Below are 20,394 nucleotides of genomic sequence, written 5' to 3'. Positions count from 1 at the left end.
GATGAAAATATCGCATCTGTTCCAACATGAATGCCATATTTCCATCATGGTTTTTTTACATTCTTTTTCACTGTTTAAGGTTTGACTCAAACTTTTTCAATTCCATCTCTTTGTACCTTCCTCTTTTGCAACGATCGCTAGCCTGGCTGTTTCTCACAGCTTCAGTTTTCTTCACTTTAAATACAGTCTGGGAACTCGGGTCGTATTACCGTTTGAACCTCCACTCTGAAGGGTGGACCAATCAGCAACAGGTGTCAGTGTTTGCCCCGCCCTTCCTTCACTGTTATTGGACGACAAATGACAGTGACGTCTGGAGCATTAACATTTTTCGACTCTCTGTGACTGGAAAAAATTGCCGAACGTTCAGTGCTCAGCGATGAGTAAACGGTCAGAACCTCATCAAGCTGCCTGCGTTTATTAAAACAATTAAAACAAATACTTTGTACTCGGGGAGAAAAAGCTTTGGGGGACATGGACCTTAGGTTGGGTCAGTGGCAGAGTGTCAGCCGGTTTCGACGAATGCCAATTGGTTAAAATTAACCCAAGGCTTACGCCCAATAGGATGGAACGACCGCAAACAATTCTCAATAGAGGGTCTCCAGACCCATATTCACACAGTGAAATTGGTTCTGGTTCACAGTAGGCTAAATGGTCACACCCAACTGAAGAATTAGCGCCACCAGCTGTTTGTCTGGACAAATCAACTCCCGCTTCCGACAGTTTGTGCAGTATAATTACTGCTGTGCTGACACTCATGCTGCTGGTTGACGTATTGTGTGGTGGTGGTCCATACAGGATCTGGTTACTAAATGCTTCATAGACTAAAGGTCAGTCCGCTCGACCTGATCCTTGAGGTCAGTGATTTAAAGTGTATCTCCTAATGTTTCACTTTCTCGTGCCAGCGCATCAGAAAGCTTCCTTTCAACTGCTTCCAGGTTTAAATCAGGCTCCCTCGGCTTTAATAAATCTCCAGTCTAAATACAGGAGCCACAAACAACAACATAGAGGAATTCAGAGTGACATGGGCATTTGTAGAGTTGATAAAAACAGGAGGTTTTTTTTTTTTAATTCAAGTGATCTTTGATTAAAGGCCTTTTTCCAAATATGAAATGAATTGGTTAAAGTTTATGAAAGACATCTTTCTGATTAACTATGTTTGTGGTCAGATACAGTGTGAAACAAAAACTGTGTCTTGTTCAAAATTCAAAGGTGTCGCTAGGGTATGGGAGTTTTGTTTCACGTAAATTAATTAGCTATGGACTGCTATTTAATAAAAATAATGACGTATTAATTTAAAGCTTTGATTATTTATTAGCATAAAAAAGATTGAAATACAGAATCTTTTCTGGTATTTGATATACTGTATAAAACTAATGGCTGGAAAATGAAAGATACCCTGGAGCAATACTTTGTGAGCGGGTCCCCGTTCTGCTCGTATCTCAAGCAGGACTTCCTGCTAATAGTTTCTGGCTATTCCACTGATTGGTGACAGTAATGTCTCAACAACGTGTAGTCGAAGATTGTAAACATAAATTTGTATTCAGAAAAGTTTCATTGGGTACCTTTAAATGTCATAGAATGTATTGTACCAACCAAACCTAAAATTTGCATCTCCAAATTAGAATATTCGGCGCTGGGATCCTCTGTGCTGAGTTACAGTCAGCATTAATGACAGAGGACATTTTAAGTTACAAAACGCAGGTGCAGCTAATAAAGTTAATTACGATCTCCCAATACAGCTAGCTTTGTATTTTGTATGCCAGTTTTAATCATGTGGCTAACTGACACAAATACTTATCTTTGGTGCTTTTTATGCTTTTTAAAAGTTATTTATTAAATGGGCCTCTCCATGTCCCAAATGTGTTGACTCACATCTCACATTGTGATTGTCTGATAGAGTTGGTTGCAGAATTATTACTTCCCAGGAAAAAAAATGTCAGCTATTCCCAGTATTTCTTGTTATTTATAATGTAGAACCACAGAAAATGAACCTAAACAACATTTATCTTTTTGTTTCATATTCATAATTAGTTTATGTGGCCATCATTACAGGTTTCCAGCATAGTTTTGCTACAGGGCAGTGTATGGCCGCCGTAGTGTTGACTTCTCTGCGTGCTCTGAGTGCCAAAGATGGAAAATTCCATCCTTGACAAACCCGAACTAATACGAAAGTGTGTTTGCTGTTGACTCATTTTGTTTGGTTGCACTGAGCACACTTGTTGTAAAACTTCCAGCTTTCCTCAGGGAGTTTTCCTGGGAAATTGTTGAAGATTTTGTGTGAGAATTCCCTGGAAATACTGGGATCTAAATTCTTGGCATTCAACCCGGCTGTTATGAAATGTGGGGTCATACACAGATGAAACTGAGCACAAAATAAACAAGGGTATCAGTGTATAGAGCTACACCCTGAATTATCCAAAAAACTAAAACAAATGTGAATTGCTTGAAAATAAAATGAAGACTAGGTCAACACATAACCTTTATGAGTTATATTTTCTACACTAACTTGCTGGTCTCACAAGTTGCTGTACTTTTTTTCAAGTTCTTTTTCATTAGTTGTTGATTGGCCGGTTCATTCGGCCCCTTGTAACCTCCAGTAGATCAGAAGTGTTTGTCACATAACCGCTCATAAATAATCGGCCCTGCCACCCTGTTCTCTTCATGTCCCCTCTGAGACGAACAGCTCGGCTGGTAAATAACTGGCCTGATCAATACCTGTCATTGCAGTTCAGTGAGCCCCGGCAATCCAAAATGTCTGAGCAGTGTGTTTTCTTCTTTTCAGCCTCTCCTCGCTGGCCTGTAGTGAAGACATGCAGATGTTGTTTGCTGAATGCGTGGTTAGTTTGTGATACTGTGCAGGGCGGTAGTGGCATTTAGCCACCTCTCAAATTCTAAAATAGTGTTTACGCAGCCCCCGTGACATCAGCCCACCACCCACTCGTGTTGCGCAGGTCTTTAAACAAGCGCACCCTTGATTCTGAAGCTAAAAGGCTGAAGAAAAGACCTATGACATCTTAAACAAAAATGGTAACTTGTCAAGTGAAAGACCACAAAGTAAGTAGTTACAAGCCCTCAAGTGGGCCTGAAGTTGTTTTTATTGTTCAGTTTTAAGTTATCTTAAAAGTTCCTCCACAGATCAGTGCACTACCAGACTTTTTACATTTCCAGAGAGGGAATAAAAGGATGAGGAAAGAAAGAGACGAATACAACAGTGGAATCAGGAATGTAGAAGATGGAGCAACTGATTCACGATTTCAAAATAAAGATGAAAAGAGCCAAAAAGGTATTCAGGATCAGTATCAAGCATTAAGTATTGATTTTTTTTATGACACAATTTAAAGCCAACCAAGTTCAAAACACAAGATTGGAACCTGCTATACACTAACTAATAGCTTTTAGGGATGGGGCATGATTTTCGAATATTCGAATAATACGCTGCTTTCAGGGATCCGGAGCTTTGATATTCGATTAAAAATCGAATAGTGAATTTTGAATCGTGGTTTTGCTTGAAATGCCCATCCCTTATAGCTTCATTAATGTATTGTGTGCTCATGTTTTTCGAGGGTTGGTTACATCATGAATGTTTGCAGACCCAGCAGTAAAATAATCAGTCTGTTCAGCTATATATAAAGTTTAAACACAGGAACTCCACATCAGTCAGTCTGGTTATTGTTACAATAAGAAACATATGTTGTTGATTGGCTTTTGATGTTTTTTTGGGAGACTTCTGGTTTCATCTTTCCATCATAACAGCTCTTGCATGACTGCAATAGAGTAGCAGAGAAAAGGGTTCAACCAGCCTTTATGTTACCTCTCCAGCCCTGATACTGTGGCGTGCTGGATGACTTCCTTCCTGTCACTCCAAGTCATGTCAAATCACCCGTATTTCCACCGTGTATTTAAACAATAAAAAAGTAATAAACATAAAAAGTATTTCAACCTCAGTTTTTAACAGTCATGTCAGGAACTGATTCAATTGGTTTACTTTGGTTAATGGAAAAAGCACTGATTGAGTGCCTGACACTGTTTGACTGTGCTAATGTATTGATCCAAGCATTTTCACCACTTAAGTATAATTCACAGGAAGGCAGAGGGTTCAATCAGAAAGCTACTGCACAAAGAGTGGCCCCTGCTGGCTCCTGCAGGACATGGTCCCCCCGTCAGTGTCAACGCCTCTCTGCAAGTTTTTCTCTGAAACTAGATTCCTCTCTGCCCACTTCACATCCTCCTCCGTCCACAAAAAGGAGCCTTTTATCCACCTCTGGATCAGAGCCCATGAAACGTGTGCACTTTCGAAACATTATTTTTTTTTTTTCTCACAAGGGAAGTATCACGGAGCAGCTCAGCCTTTTGTGTATTGTTGGCTGCAGTAGAGTTTGGTCAAGAGATATCTCTCAGGGTGTCATTCGGATAAACCGTGTAGTTGTTTAGGTGCAAAGCAGGATATATCATGGTTCTCTTGGGAGATCAAATTACACAGGAGATCGAAAACACTGTATTACAAAAAGGGAAGTGCCGGTTGCCAATACATCGATTTGCAGAGATAACCTTTCTGAGTCATCATTATGTCCACCACATGTGTATAAGTATATACGCAGGACACCACATGAGGAAGCGGCAGAGAAAACACTTTGAGCTCTCACCCAAAACCAGGCAGATCTGCATCCTGTTTGCTACACTCACAGGATTGTAATGGTACACAAAGAGATGCCAAATAAGTTTTATCTCCGTCCCAGCAATTTGTGCAGTCATTTGTTGTTGTTGTTGTTGTTGTTGTTGTTGTTGTTTTCAGATTGCTTGTGGCACCCCTCTCTACACTCTCAGATTTTCAAATATCTGTTTGCAGGGGGATGTGTCAGTTCCGAACAGATGACCTAGTTTTTACTAACGCACAATCTTACAAACATTGAAAGGCCCCTCTACATACATTACGTGTCTGCAAACACTCTGAAATTCATCCCCTTATATGAATTCAGTTTACAGCAAAGATTTGAATGGCTGTGGAAAATGTCAATTATGGAATTGGTTAATTTTTAATTATAGTCGGCTGCTCTGTACACAGCTGCTCTACAGTTGACTGTTATTTTTTTCCTCAGCATTTAATTGGAGCTGAAACAGCATGACCTATTTTGTTTGGAGAGAATGTATACTTTATCTGTGCCTCCTCAGAAGGTGGCCTTGAGCTTAATTTGGAGCGCTGTGATGGTTCTTCTCAAAGTGAAATGCAATACAGATTACTCATAACCTGTTTAACATCGCGAGCAGCAAATTCATCAAATGGATTACATAAAGCCACGAACATGTGATTCCTTTCACGTACTTAGCAAATTCTTAAATTAATCATGGAGCTGCTGAAAAAAAATGACAAAGCAACTTTCCTCATACATGTTATATTTGATCGAAGAGGAATACCTGCCGCGTCCTTTTTGCTCTAAATCGGCGCGTTCAGTCTTGTGAATGAAACACAATTATGTGTTTAAGTGCACTGCTGTGTAACAATAACACAAACAATCTCTGGCTTTTTAAAAAAAATGGCAAATAAAGCCATCCACTCTAAAGCAACAGTTCTTAATATACACCGTCTTTAAATGTTTAACCCATATGTTAGATTGTGGACTCACGACATGCCGAAGCCCCCCTTGACACACGCACACACATACATGCAAACACACACATACATGCAAACACACACTAACTCACTGAAAGGATAGTGTGACTGATCCAGCAATCCTGCCATTGTTTGGGTAAAACGGAGTCGCCTAAGCTGCTATAATCACTCGTTTAGTGTTGCGGCAACAAATGCTTATTTTTAGATATTACCAATCCAATAAAATTAAAAAAACAATCCCTCATGAACCTTTACTAATGCAACGGTCCATTTGCTGTTGTTCTGTTTATTATTACTATTATTCTAATAAGCCCCTTCCTTTCCAAAGGCTCTGTGTCCATTTCAGATAATACCATTGTGATTTAGGGAGACAAAAAGCCAGTATGTCAGATTGTGAGCGGACTAAAGCTTCTCTTTTAAAAGCCCGAGTTAAAGCTGCGGCTCCATTGACACTGAAGAGCATTTTGAATTGTAAAGTCCATCATCATTTAATCTGTGGATAAATATGTCTGTGAGTGATTATGTCTTTCTTCAGTTCGTGCTGATCATGCAGGAAACATGAAGCTATTGTTAAAGGTGAGACAATTGCTTTTGGTTTAAGGTGCTATATTGCATTTACAGGAAGTAGAACAGAAACGCAGATTAGTGTTGTTTAGCTGTCGCCTTTCACTGGGCTCTCTCCATAGTGCTTGTACTTTCCCCCTTCTGGTTATCACTTTCAGCTCAGTGGTTTGTGCAGTGCCTCTCAGTCTCATTGTGTTTGCACATTGCTTTTGGACGGTGCAAAAAAGGACTGGCCTAAATACGAGGATACAACTCATGATTCCTCAAAAGTTCAACTGACATTTGAATTCTCCTCACTTTTTGAAGAGGTAATAGAAACTACTGTAGCTATTGTGCATATTTTTTTTATTTATTTATTTTTTTAAGAGAAAAATGCAGGATTAGTTTCAACCTCCGGTTTGATGTTTGAGTGCCGACGTTGCTAGCATGCTGCCTGCTTGCATGCGGCGCTGCTGACAGGAACATGTCATCGCCTCGGACATTTGCACCGTTTTCAACAAGCCCCTATAGCGTTTCATATGTTGGTCTTATGGCTCCTTTTGCCCAATGTGCTGTTAAACTTAGTTAGCTTGGTGAAAGCTAATGTGTTGCCTAACTAGCTTCCACTTTTATGTGTTATTAATGTTACCACTGACTCTCCCTCCAGGTTACGTTTCCTTCAAACCCCGCTGAGTCGTTGGCTGCTACCACACTTTCAGTCCCACAGTTTACTAAGGAGCGGCCTCTAGCTAGCATTAGCTGTCGCTGTTCAGTTGTAGTAGTTGTAGTAATGCCAAAGACTAGACTGTCAAAACCAAAGATGTGGTGGAGTGGAGCGGTGAACTCACTTGAACGATTGAAACGGACGTTGTTTGCTGTTCGAGTTGTCCTGTGAGCAACTTTACAGATGCTGATGGAGAAAAAGCTTTTTGAGGATTTTTGTTGTTGTAGTACTGCAAGTGACCACCGAGACAAATTGGCAGCAAGGCTGAGTGGCAGTGCCGTATTCATAGACTGTTTATAAAAGAGGAAGCAGCTTCCGCGTCTCAAAACTGAGGCCAATGCGGAGATGCCTTAACTGCAATACCATCGAAGGGCACTAGGGGTTGGCTCCAGAAAGCCTTCAGCTCCATTGAATTCCATTCAACTTCTCTCATGAAATACAAAATCAATATTTTTTTTTTCCTCGGGTCAATATGGTGTCATTTGCTAAATTCATTCCTGATCAGAGTTCATGCATTCCATCTGAAAATAATCCCATAATTACTTAGATATTAGGCCTGAGAGAGCAGTGTGGTTGAGGGCGTGTCTTTGACTGGCAGGCCTGTGGTGCAGTCAGGTTTCCGCTATAGCGGGGCGGACGTAGTGTCTTCGGGTTCCCAATCAAAATGAGTGGGATCTACCCCTCGCTCCTCCCCAGCCCGTCCAAATATGGTCACTTCTGGCTCCAAAAAACAAAGATGGCGACGGTCTAAATGCCAAAGTCGAGGCTTCAGAAGAACAGCTCACAAACCGTTGGGTGACATCACAGTTGGTTGCTGCTTGGCCGTATCCAGTTCTCTAAACCCATCCATGGTCAACACTCGGAGCAAGGGATAGTTCTGTAATCACCAGTGTAACAGAAAGTAGCGTATTCAAATCATATCAGAGTCACTTTAATTACTAGTGTTCCACCTAAATAGCATTCATGTCAAAAAGTTGGAATCATGACCAGGAAAGTCAACCATTTCTTAAACCTTGGACATATCCAACTTGGCGCTAAAAAGCACAAAGCTGCCGGCAAAAGTAGGCAGATGTGGATGTCTCACATCTGCTGGAGTCAGTTTATAGGTAATTATACTATATTGAACAAGCGCTGTAGTTTTTAACCCTCACATGTCCAACCCTTCAGTAAATCACTGTTACACTTGAGCCCTGCAAGGTAGGAAGAAATGTCGCTACTGTTTGTTTGTCTTTCTATTTGTTTATTGATTAAGTCCACTGGACTGTCCTGTAATGAGAGAAGTAGTAGCAAAAATCACTAAGTTGGCAACACCACGAACCGCAGCACTGCGTTCCTTCTCCGGTCATTCAGATGACAAAATGACAAAATAATAATTTGAAAATAAAATACCTGTCAGTATGTCTGGATCCAGACAGCAGGAGGATCAGATCAACATCATTTTTGTACCCTCATATTATAACACACGTGTACCTCTAGTATTGTTTCATCAGTACTGTGACAGCCAGAGCTGACGTGCCCTGCCGTGTTTTATCCTACAGATCTATACGTTTCCCTCGCGCTGCACCGTCGCTGGTGCTGATATGTAAATAGTTCCAGCTTCCTGTTCTCCTGCACTCCTTTGTTCCACCTCCGCTAACAAAGGTGCAGATCTGATGCCCTGAGAACAGTTGTCGCTCCTGCTCACTCTGTCACTGCAGCGGATGCGGCAATGACAGAGCCTGAGGTTTGGTTCTTAGCGGGACACAGTGCTGTCAGGGCATCAGGTGAGAGTACGTACCGAGCCCCCCAGCCCCACCAAACCCGCTCCACTCCTCACCTAATCAGTTCTGACACAATGCCAATTCCACAGTGGGTGGCGCGCACAGCTTTATTCATAGATGTGGCAGTCGGGCAGTGATCGGCTCCCCGGCTCTGTCATGCTGTATCAGGTAGCACGCAACACTGGTCACTTACAGATGTTATTGTTGTGTTTGATTCTAAGTGCTCTGGCATTTAACTACGCTCTAAAAATCATTGGTCAAGTGGAAGTCATTCAGTTGTGCATCAGGATGCCTGTCAGTGGTATTATAGCTAAAAAAGCAGATGGCAGATGACCTGAACCTGTAAGCCTCTTCACACTGGGAGAACAGTGGAAAAGAGGTGCAGCTGTTAACCCAGTCGCTGCTAAATTTAAGCACTAACTTCAATGAAACTGCGGCTGAGTGTCCTGAGGGCGTAGGCAAACAATTTACTGAATTGAGCCAGACATAACTGAAAAAAAAAAATCATGTCTGCAGCACGTATAGCTGCTGTATGGTTTCTATTGTTGCCTCTGAAAAGCTGAACAGGAACAGCGAAGCAATCATAAAGCATGCAGGGAAGCAATTTCTTTCTCTTATTCAAGTGAAAAATTATTCCGTGCTGTCACAAAAGACTCCCTAACAAGGTGCTTTAAACTCTCTGGCAGTGCATTGCTGCGGGGTGTCAAAGAGTGGATAAGATATAAATGAAGCTTAAACTCAAAAGTCTGTTTCTGGTAATAGCAGCATTTCGTTCCCTCTCCAATGTGCTTTTGATGTGGAGCTAAGATTAACAGTTTTAAATCGTCTACTTCACTGTCTCAAACTAACAACACAGGCATAATGAGCTGAAGGTTGACAACAGGAGCACGTCTTTGAGGTGTACGAGCATTGAACAGATTTATTTTGTTGTCTTTTGTGCATCTTGTTGCATTGGAATTCAGCTGCTCCCTGCATACCACCTTTGACCGTTGTGTATTATTAAAAAAAGGAAAGGGATTTAAGGTGACAACAGAGGACTACCCAACCACTGAGGAATGTTCCCTTTCATCTCTTCCTAATCCTCCATCATGTGATCCCGGCCAGTGATGGCTGAGCGGCTGAGGAGGCACAAGGTGCCAAGGAATCCAGAGCTCTGCCCCAGCGGCTCTCTGGAGAGACATGGCAGAGAGATTTGCACGTCGAACGCGTCGATCCCTCAGAGTTAATGAGGCCTACTGTTTGGGCTTCCATTATCAGCCTGCTGCATCCTGAGCCGGACCGAGCGAACGTCATGCATCATAAAGTTTAGACGCTCCTTGATACATTGTGGACAGTAAGCAAAGCTCAGCGTTTTCTCTCTGTCTGGGATTAAACTCAGCAGACCGTTGACTGTAATCATTTCAAAATAATGTACATATGCATTACTACCTTTAATGTGTTCTTGAAGTTACACCTGCAGTATATAGATTCTTTCAACTTTGACACATAGACTGAGTCAAATGAAAACAAATTAACCCTGAAATGCAACACTATTATTTTACTCTCATACCATAATACGGTGGTAGGCAAATAGCGGCCCGTGGGCCAAATATGGCCCTAATACAAACAATATGGACCTCAAATATCATTTGAAATTTCACTTTCTTGTTTACATTATAACTTGTGATGTTATCAAACATCTTCGAAAGACAGAAATGTAAATGCATGGCTTACAATTAAAAAATGTAACATTTAAAACTGCCTACTCCCTAAGTGTCATAGTGCGACAAAAAAGGGTTGTGTTTTACTTAAAAAAAAAAACATTTAACTGCATCTCTTATTCAGAATAACTCGTTTTAGAAATATAATTTATTATTGTATTATTATGTGTAATTTTCCTAAATATATTAAATTAAATAAACAAAGGATAAATTAAACAAGCTAAGAAAATGTCCACACTGGGTCTGGAAAATGAAATATGCTTCCAAATTTACCCAATAATTGAAACAAATTTCTCACCCTTGCAATGATATGTATATAAGGCAGATTAAGCCATAAACAATCATTTTTAGATAACATGAAAATTCTTTTGAAACTCATTAATATTTCTCAGAGCAGACTGATATACTTCCTGTTTATACCATCCTGTCTTGCACACAGCCTGCTCTAACGTCTCATAGCGTGACACCCACCAAACCCAAATTAGCTAGAACAGTAATCAGTCATCTGCTCATGGTTATTGCAACGTGGTTACTGTGCAAACCCCTCACCGCTCTGCCGGTTGCAACACGGGCTATTGCGTTCAAGCTGACGGGTATGGCAACATGCAGAACACTAAGAGTCAAAAAGTTGAGTGTGAAATCATCTTGGCTACGGAGCAGAGGAGGTGGAACCACCGGCCTATTGTCTTAACTGCTGGAGTTGGCAGACGAGGAAGCTGCAGACAAAGAATGTGTTTATGTTTCACTAATTACCACTATTCCGCTGTCTGATCGATGCCGTCAGTATGTTTACTGTGTGCGTGCAAACACATACATTTTTAGTAAAATGCCCAAACGAAGCCGACAGATATGTCGGCGGGTGATGCATTCAAATGTTGCGGCCGTCGTTTTTGGTGAGTGCACAACGGCCGTGTTTGATTTTACACAACAATAGCGCTACGTAAGTAGGTGTACTAACGTGTTGTGTACTACGCGAGTGGAAGTCTGAGAATTTAGACAGCCGCAGTTCTTTATGATTGCGTCTCGGTTTTGGCATTGGAACAGTGACACAACACTGCTGCCATGAAGAGAATTAGGAAATTAAAACATTTAGCATGTTGTTATTTAAAGAACTCGTGTTGTTACATACCTCGGTTTTAACAGTGTTAAACACAGACTGTTAGGAGGTAAATAGGAGTACCAGAGACTTGAGTGATTTGAACTAAATGAATGAATTACACAGAGTATAATACACTAAAGGCCTTGGTATCCATCCGAGGGGTACATGCAGACTAATTGAGTCAATAACACCATAACAGTTGTGTGACAGAAGCTATAATTACTCTTTCATTCTGAATACAAAAATGTTTTCTCTCTAAATCTCTTATTGATGAATCTGATTCTTTTATGTGACACAGTAAACCACGAATAAATTAGTAGAAAACCTGACCCTTCGCTAACATTCACCCAGCTCCCAGATGTCACAATTAGGAACACCTTAAAGGTCAGCTCGGATCTCGGCCCATGTCGCAATATTGAAAATCAAATCTACTGTAAAGATTCAGCCGGCCGCAGATCTAGGAAAGGTCATCCGAGTGTCACTGATTTCTGAAAAAAAACTCCGCCACGCAGCACGAAAAGAGTCAAGTTCAGGCCTCCGGGGTGTCTGAATAGGACACACGCACCTGTGACGGGATTGCGCCGTGAGCCGGAAGAGGGGTGGGGGGTGGAGGGGGGGGTACTCGGGCTCTAAGGATGATTGGCAGAAAATGTCAGGCAAAACACGTCAGCCCTATACAGACACACAGCAGGCAGATGTCAGAGACTGCATGATAAGAAAGAGGGCAGGCTCACAAGGAAAGGAAGGAAGTGGCATCTTCAGAGAGTTATGTCATCCTTCCAGAATCTTTTACAGATTAGACCCCAGCACAGCTCTCACCTGAAGCCTCTTTGTGCTCAGACTACGACTAAACAACTATCTCACGACCCATCAGCCAAATGTACACGACTTAAAAAGCAGCTTTCTTCTAATGTTTGCCTCTTCTTTTCCTTCTGCTATCATTATTTTCCAAACACAAGGATTAGTCAGGGTCACAGTGCTTTTCCCACATGCTTGTGTTGCACAGAAGGAAATGCACAACCTTCTGGGCTTCACACCACCGGGGCCTGAGCCAGGGTCAGATATCTCAGAGGGAAACGGCAGACCGAACACCATCCACTGCATGTTAATTACAGTCAATGTTTTCTGTTTGACCTTGAGACGGCGCTTCACCCTGATTTATTAAACTGGATTTTTGCACAGCTTTAAGTTAAGGCTGGACACATGTTGTGAAGCAATACATTTTCCACACTCTTTGTTCTCATTTGAAGTGGCATAGATAATATCCATCTGAGATTACCGTACAGCTGCGTGAATCTCAGGTACTTAGTGCTGCTTTGTGTGGTTCTCAGGGCGGCGCTCCCGTGGCCCACCCTGAAGACGAGCTGGAACGCCTGACCAAGAAGATGCTGTTCGACATGGACAACCCTCCATCTGAGGAATATTTTGGTAAGATACCGCAGCTTATCTCACTCACACTTGGTTGGCAACAGGCCTTTTGACAGCAGGAAAAACACAGATCGAAATAAAATGGAAAAAAAAAACCGACTGCAGCTAGTCTGAATGTCTGCTAAATGTTTGGTATAGACATAAAGACACGCAATTGCTGACGACAAGTTGGCGTAGGGGAATGTGAATTGTGCATGGAGAAATGTCTGGCTCTAAGTTCAGGACTTGATTAAAAGATCAGAACAATTAGGAGCATTTGAGATGGTTTAAAGATAGCTTAGTGTTTGAGCTTTGCTGTGGTCATAAAGCAGCATTTCATTAAACACTCGAAACTCTGGAAACATGTAGCACCAAATCAACAGACAATCTTGTCACATTTATTGTGAAAATCCGTTATATTTATTCATGATTTTTTTTTTTTTTTTTTTAACTCTAATTTGAATTATTAAAACGTTCAAAAGATGTGTTTAAAATCATTGGAAAAAAGTTCTGAAGAGAAAAGGTTATTGAACACAAATGTGCGTATTGTCTGTAAAAACAAAGCAAAGCTACGCCCTTAGTTTGTGTAAAATCTAAATCAACACAAAATCTGAAACAAATAATAATAATAAACTATGCAGCTGACGTGTCTTCTTCTCAGTGAGTGTATAATAAGACAACATAATATAATGGGGAGGCTCTGAAAGGAATGAATTATCAGGCTACCTGAACTTTATCCCACATTTACTTTTCTTTTATTATTAAACTACAGTTTGGAATAAAAAAAAACAAACATTACAATTGACAACACTATTCTTGCTACCAAGAAATATTTCCAGCTAGCCAAGACAAATTTTAGCATCAAAACAAAGTGAATCTGTTCACCTGACAAAAACCTCCATTAAGAGCAGGTAGTGAGAACAAATGCTATTTCCAGAAATAAATAAAGTCACATAAAAACCGGTGTCAAAGTCGAGATACTGTATGTATTTAGCATTTTGTTAGCACTAGTTTAGCACATTAACAATAGCATGTTACAAAATGGACTGAATTAATAGAAACAGCTTCCTTTTTTCACATTGACTGTTCAAAATATCAGTGTTATTTTTATTCCTTAATTTAGCTTTCATTTAACCAGGAAGTCTCTTGAGATACATCACACACACACACACACACACACACACACACACACACACACACACACACACACACACACACACACACACACACACACACACACACACACACACACACACACACACACACAATATTAGCATGTACTACGGTGTTGGAGTGTGTAATGGCTCAAGAGGAACAAATGAATCCCAAAGGACACAATCTTCATGCAGCGCTCCAAAATCCATTTCTGTATTCTATACAAAATTGTAGGAATTTTTGTGAAGTGAATACGAAGCACTTTTACATTTTTTTTTTTTTTTTTAATAAAATATATACTTGACGTCAGCTGACTTTCTCACCACCAGTTACATTCCTGAAGACACAGCTGGTATTTTCCATCTCCCCTGATTTTACTGTCTCTCTTAATTGACCCCCCCCCCCCCCTCCCTCTGTTCAAGTTTCTCATTACCACACATGGCGTCAGGATCGTTAGCCTTGTCCGTGTTGTGTATCACATATCACAGTGATGCGTTCGCTCTGTGTTGTGCTGGGGGCGATTTAATGCGCTCCCTCAATCCCACGTTGGTGCTTGAACAAAACAAAATAGTAATTTTTGCTATAAATGGACCTATTCTCTGCTGTAAGTGTCGCTGACATGACAACAGTGACTTCATAATAATAGCTTTTATAGGTGCTAGTAGAAAAGTGGCTCAAATAAGCCCGTGACTCACTGTATGATTCACTGCAACTACTAGTAGGAATAGCCTTGCAGACAAACAGAAGTCTTTTTGATGCATTTCAAAAGCACATCTATAAACATTAGCTCAGGCAATGTGATCTCATTAGGAGCTCTCACTCTGTCACTTTTTGCTGTGACATTTTGTGAAGCTAAAACAACCAACCAGGCTTCTCAGCGAAAGAAAAAAAGAATCAGAAACTTCTGCTTCTACTATAAAACGTATTTTCTGCCAGGTTTAATCGTTGAATAAGATAATGTGGAATAGTGGGTTGATAGCATAAAGCTGGCATCAACTTTCCTAGATTAGTCCACCCGGTGACCTACAAAGTTAGTTTGGTATCACTGGACCATTGTTTTTGGAAACTGGCTGGAGGCTGTAGCGTACAGTGCAGCTGTGTATGATACAGACAAAACCTACCCAATATTGTTGGTGCTTCATATCCATTCATTTCGATGATGTAGAAACAGCATCTGCTGTTCCAGTCAGTCCTCAAGGTAGCGTCTCAAAACTGTATCTGTTTGATCAAAGGATTACTAAAGAAGGAATAAAAATGAGATACAGTAAAGGCAGATGAAACATACAGATTTAAATTTTTTTTTTTTTTTTTTTTTTTTTTTTTTTTAAACTATCACGTTTAATTGGCCGTCCTTTTTTTTCTTTTTAAACATCTCTCTTTCTTCATCTTTTGATATTTAATTTTGTTCCCATTTGAAAAAAATAGAAATATGACTGCCAGGATTAAACAAAATATCAATTTTAATACTGTTTTGCAAAATAGGATTCAAAAGGCAAGGATTCTGTGCATTTATGTTTCATTTCTATTTTTCCGCCCTCTATACCCTGAGCTGCCAGCGAGTGCCATCCCTCTGCTGCTCTCTCTTCTCGAGCCTTTAATCCCCTTTGCCCTGGAATTAGTTCCCATGCCCATTAGATACCTCATTCAATACATTCAGTGCGGCTGTGGAGCGGGCTTTATATCAGCACATAATCACACAGCACACCATGATAGCATGTGTAGGTGTATTATAGCTACAGGGACATGTATTTAACTGGTATTAAGGGATATTCGGCTTCACGTTGCTGCGCACTATGTAAAGACCTTAATTGGTTCACATTAGACATAGGTCAAATGGATCTGCTGGCTTAAGCAAAGTGTAGTCGTTTTACAGAGGAGTGGCCTAATTTTGGAGTGAATGTGTCCGCGACGCAGACCTGACATGAACCCTGCCATACCATGCATGAGGTTACCACTGTTTGCAGACTATGAGGCTGAATGGCTGAGGGCTGGTGAGGCAAGGGCATGGGAGTTGAGAAATGGGTCACATGTAAGCTGAGGTAGCCAGAGCAAGTTAGGGATAGCGTGTGCGTCCCCGGCTGACAGCGGCTGGCTGTTGCTGCAGTGGAGGGGGAGGGAGGGTCATCTTGTGGTTAAACAAGGCGACAGCTGCATTAACTGAGAGATAGCGATGAGGGTGAGGGCAGGAGCCCGCGACTCACTGTTGGGACTCATTAGGAGAGAGTTCAAGCGCAGGCACATGCTGCTCTGCAAATCCACAGAGCCGTCTTCCTCCCCCCACTGAATAATGTACACAAAGTCACCGCTGTTATGTGAAAATGAACTTCAGTCCGGCGTGTTTCTTACTGTACATCCAGGGCTGTTGGGAGAACCAGTCCCAGTGCACAAGACTTTTGTAATTACAAAGAATCTACTGGCACCCGAGCCTGTTCTTTTTTGCCAGGGGTACAGGGGGGGAAAGGGGGCTCGCAGTTGTTGAAACCCTAAGGCAATTAATTAACAAGATTAATCAAAGTGGGGCTGCGATCTCTAGCGCACTACTGGACTGGATCATTGTCTTCCTATAGCAAAGTTTTATTGGTGTCACTAATGTCTTTGAAGAGTCTCTAATCTGAAACCGACATCGTGAGTTCTCATTGGTCCAGAGGGGGTTAATTGAAATAAATTAACATTACACTCAGGCTCTGTGATGTCACAAAGAAACTTTTTCATTAGACTCAGCGGAGCGCCATTCGTAATTTACACAACACTATTATAGGCTCTAGTTTGGCGAGCTGCAGTCCAGCAATTACACCGGACAAGTCTTTTGAAGACTTTCAGTGGCAAAACAGGCAGATAAGAAGCAGCCGCTCTCAAATGCAAACGCTCCTCAAGCTGTGAAAAAACCTGAAAATGATGCAGTATAAAAGAACGGCTTTTCTTGCGAGAAACCCAGTTTGCAAGCCAGAAATCCCCCCCTGTGATTGAAGCTTCTTTGAAAAGCAACTGATTAGTCCTGATTTAGAGTTCCAGATTAGATTTGAGTAATCTGAAAGAGCCTTTTCTCCAAATGTCATCATCCGTCATATTTAATCCACTTAGGTTGTGCGTAGGTGTACTGTGTTTGTGGAAATCTAATAAGACACAGCTACTCAGCTTGCAGTACAGATGCCTTGGCATTTGTGCATCAGAGGAACTTACAATATTTTGTCATCACTACATTTCTGTCAACCAAAACCAGGACATAAAGCTGAATAATTGAAACGATGAGATGCTTGCATTATTTACAATTAGTGATGATGATACTTATGCAGTGTAGTTCCTTCTGCCGCAGAGAATCTTTCTTTTTCTTTTTTTTTTACTTCTCCTTTAACACCAAAATGACAAGTTGAGAATTCCTCCACGTGATCTCAGACTTCCAGCTTCCCACTGTATAGAATTAAGAAAGGCGTGAAATTTTAATATCCGATCAATATTTATACCGAGTGATTTTCCAGGGAGATTTCTGAGCGGTGGCATAAATGTTATTATCAGACGGTGGAGAGACAGCCATTGGAAATTAGCAGAGATTCATTTGGGCGCACTGTACTCCACACAGGTCTCTGAGCTGTCGGGAAAGCCTTTCCTCCTGGTTTGAGCTAGCCTTTGTTTTATGATAAGAGCCCGAGAAGAAAAGGCAGGCTTTGCCATTTTTCCCCTCATAATGTCAGCTGGAGGAGCACTCATAATTTATAAGACACCTCACATGAAAAGTTCATGAGGAATCTTGGAAGAGATACAAATGGCAGTGGAGCTCCAGTAACAGTGCAGGCCAGAGGAGTCAGAACAGATCACCTTAGGTAATTGGGTCAGAAAAAGTTTAGGTTCACGCAGTGCGCTCTTTGTGGTGCTGACTTTAATTCTTTAAAACACAACTGAGCATCACAACTTAATGTATTAATAGGCTCCCACTTTAGACAGCTTTGTGCATTGTCTAAGATACTCTGGTGGAATTCATTTGCATTTTACTGAGGTCGCCCTCAGCAACCTCTTAGGAGTTTGCTTTTAGATGTGCCTCTACATGTCATAACAAGTGGGATGTGTGTCAAAGTGAAAACCTCTCCGCTGCCTAAAAAAAGACACCCCCCCCCCACCCCCCTACACCCCCACCCGCCTCCCCACCACGCTCCACCTCCACAATCTCCAAATGCCTTTGGCCAACCGTCTCCCCCAATACTGTTTCCATCTGGCGTGTGAAGGTGTGCCTTTCATGTCATTTTTCATTCATTCAGTGTGTAAACAAGCAGGTGCAAAATGATCATGTTAAAAACTCAGTGCTTTAAAATAAATGTAATCAAATAAGATGTGTTAAACCTTAATACTCAAGATTTTAATCAAGTCAAACCTCCTTTTTGATACTTTTTGAGCTTCATATTTTAATATTAATATTCTTTAATTACCTCCCTATGTATTGTAGTTTTCATTGGTAGCTGTGGAGTCCGCCCCTACTGCCTTGCGTTCAGGAAACATGCACAGATGTGAACCAGTTTTACTGTTTATAATTTGATCTCATTGATTTCAGCCTGTTTACTTCCTGTATCAAAGCTAATGCTAAAGCTGGCAGTATTTTCTACATCCGCTGCTTCACATTCAAAGCATTCGGCTGGTGTGAAAAAGCGGCTTTTATTTTGAAACAGTCACAGGAAACTGCTCCATGTTTGTCCCTGAGGTCAGCACTGAACATGAAATATGGGTCTACAAAACAAGACGACTGCATGTGCAGCATGAAGTCAAATCAGTGTTTTGATCAGTTTTGAGCAACTATTTTACAAAAAAAAAAAGAAGCTTGTTTGGCTTCGCGGCAAACCGACACACCAGCTGCTTCTCTGTCTTATTTCCTGCAAAGTAGCTGCTCAGCGAGTCTTTGTTGTCGTGCTAATCGCTACTCGCTGTCTCCATGGCGACCACAGGTGTTGGTAAATCAACCAGTAATGAAACCTTCGGTATGATAATTGGAAATTAATTTAAAACACGAAATAAAACTGCCAACAACAAAGTGACGTGTAATTATTTCATTAAAAATTAAGAAATGATAGTCAAAATAAAACATATTGGATCACTTTGATTTGAACCTGCCCGCTTTGTGTAATCTCCTCATGGGCCCTTTAGCTTGAAGAGCCTGTTTCCTCTTCCACTCTGGGAGGATTTCCTCCAATCACGGTGGCTAGGTGTCGGCCATTGTTGTGCAGGCTTGTTCTCCGTGTACGTATGTTGCCGCAGCGTCTATGAGACAGAAGCACATAATTCTGCTGGAAAGAGGTCACAGACCACCCAGGGGTAGGAGGCCGGCATACGAGGCAGTCTGGTGACATGGCAACTTGTCTAAAGCCTGTGCATCACTATACCACCTACAGTGGATTATAATGTACGGCTGCAAAAGGCTGAATTATACAACACAATACCCACGGATGATCCATCATAGCTGCCTTTTACAAGAAAAATGCAGTATGTGTGTCAGTGTGAGGCTGTGGATTTGACTTCTAACACCCCTTTTGTCATGTAAATAATGTGAAATGCTTTGAATCTTAATCTACAAATTTGCCAAATTGAAGAAAGAATTTCTGCAAAAACCGCCAGCATTTTTTATTTTTTTTGTCAGTAATTCAACTCATATGAATGAGATCTTCTCAGTTTCTGCTATGTCATCATCTTGCTTGTAATTGCTAAGGTAGTGTTATCAATACTTCATCATATTTTGAGCAGGGGGGCGACTTTCATAAACCATAAAGCAGTTTTTCAGCAGAGTTGTATGGGCTTTCTTTGCCATATATATATAGTTTTGTTTCTTCTCATTATCTTCGCTGCCGCTGACCTCGCAGTGCTGCTTTCTAGTCTCTCAGCTGATGCAGTGTGCCAGCATGGGGCTTCTCTTCCCGGCGACAGAAGCCCGCTTTTTGGCAGCAGTTCACGTGAGGTGACCTCCTCCTCCCCCTCCCTCCCCCCCCCCCATCCTCCCCGGCCCCTCCCGCTCCTCTTCCTCCCCCGCCAGGCTCGGCGCTTGCTATCCTGCCTCGTTGAGACAGCTCCACTGAGGCTTGCAAGATCAGCTGCCGTGCGAGCCCAGCTGAGGCTTCCGGGCACTCACGTTGCTAGATTTCATTTGTGAGTGAGCGTTTGACCTCAGGACTGAGCAGACATCCGCACGCTCATGCACGCAAATGCAGACATACTTATGAGCACACGGGGCGCACGGATAAACAGCGTCCCGACACACACGCAGCTTGTCCACATATTCTGCTCCGAACACTCTCACCTGCCCCTCGCCGTCCTCCTCCCTCCTTCCTCCTCCCCCCCTTCCTCCTTCTCCCTCTCTTTCACCCCATTCGCAGCCCCGCGCGGTCCCTGGCACCCCTCCATGTCGCTCCTGCCAACCTGCTTCT

General features: G+C 41.7%; 1 protein-coding gene across 4 annotated transcripts in view; it reads left to right on the top strand.

The window, feature by feature from the left end:
- lpp (LIM domain containing preferred translocation partner in lipoma) overlaps positions 1–20,394 on the top strand; it is a 158,483-nt gene that overhangs the window by 104,111 nt on the left and 33,978 nt on the right. For all 4 annotated transcript variants that reach the window (XM_069150858.1, XM_069150856.1, XM_069150857.1 and 1 more), the window contains one exon: positions 12,766–12,862. In XM_069150858.1, the coding sequence (XP_069006959.1) occupies positions 12,766–12,862 (97 nt within the window). The remainder of the gene's footprint in view (positions 1–12,765; positions 12,863–20,394) is intronic.

Source organism: Embiotoca jacksoni, unplaced genomic scaffold, assembly GCF_022577435.1.
Source record: "Embiotoca jacksoni isolate LCO1_2020_lvr unplaced genomic scaffold, fEmbJac1.0.p SCAF_16, whole genome shotgun sequence".
NCBI classification, from domain to species: Eukaryota; Metazoa; Chordata; class Actinopteri; family Embiotocidae; genus Embiotoca; species Embiotoca jacksoni.
The sequence above is the reverse complement of the archived record's forward strand: the minus strand, read 5'-3'. Positions and strand labels throughout refer to the sequence as shown.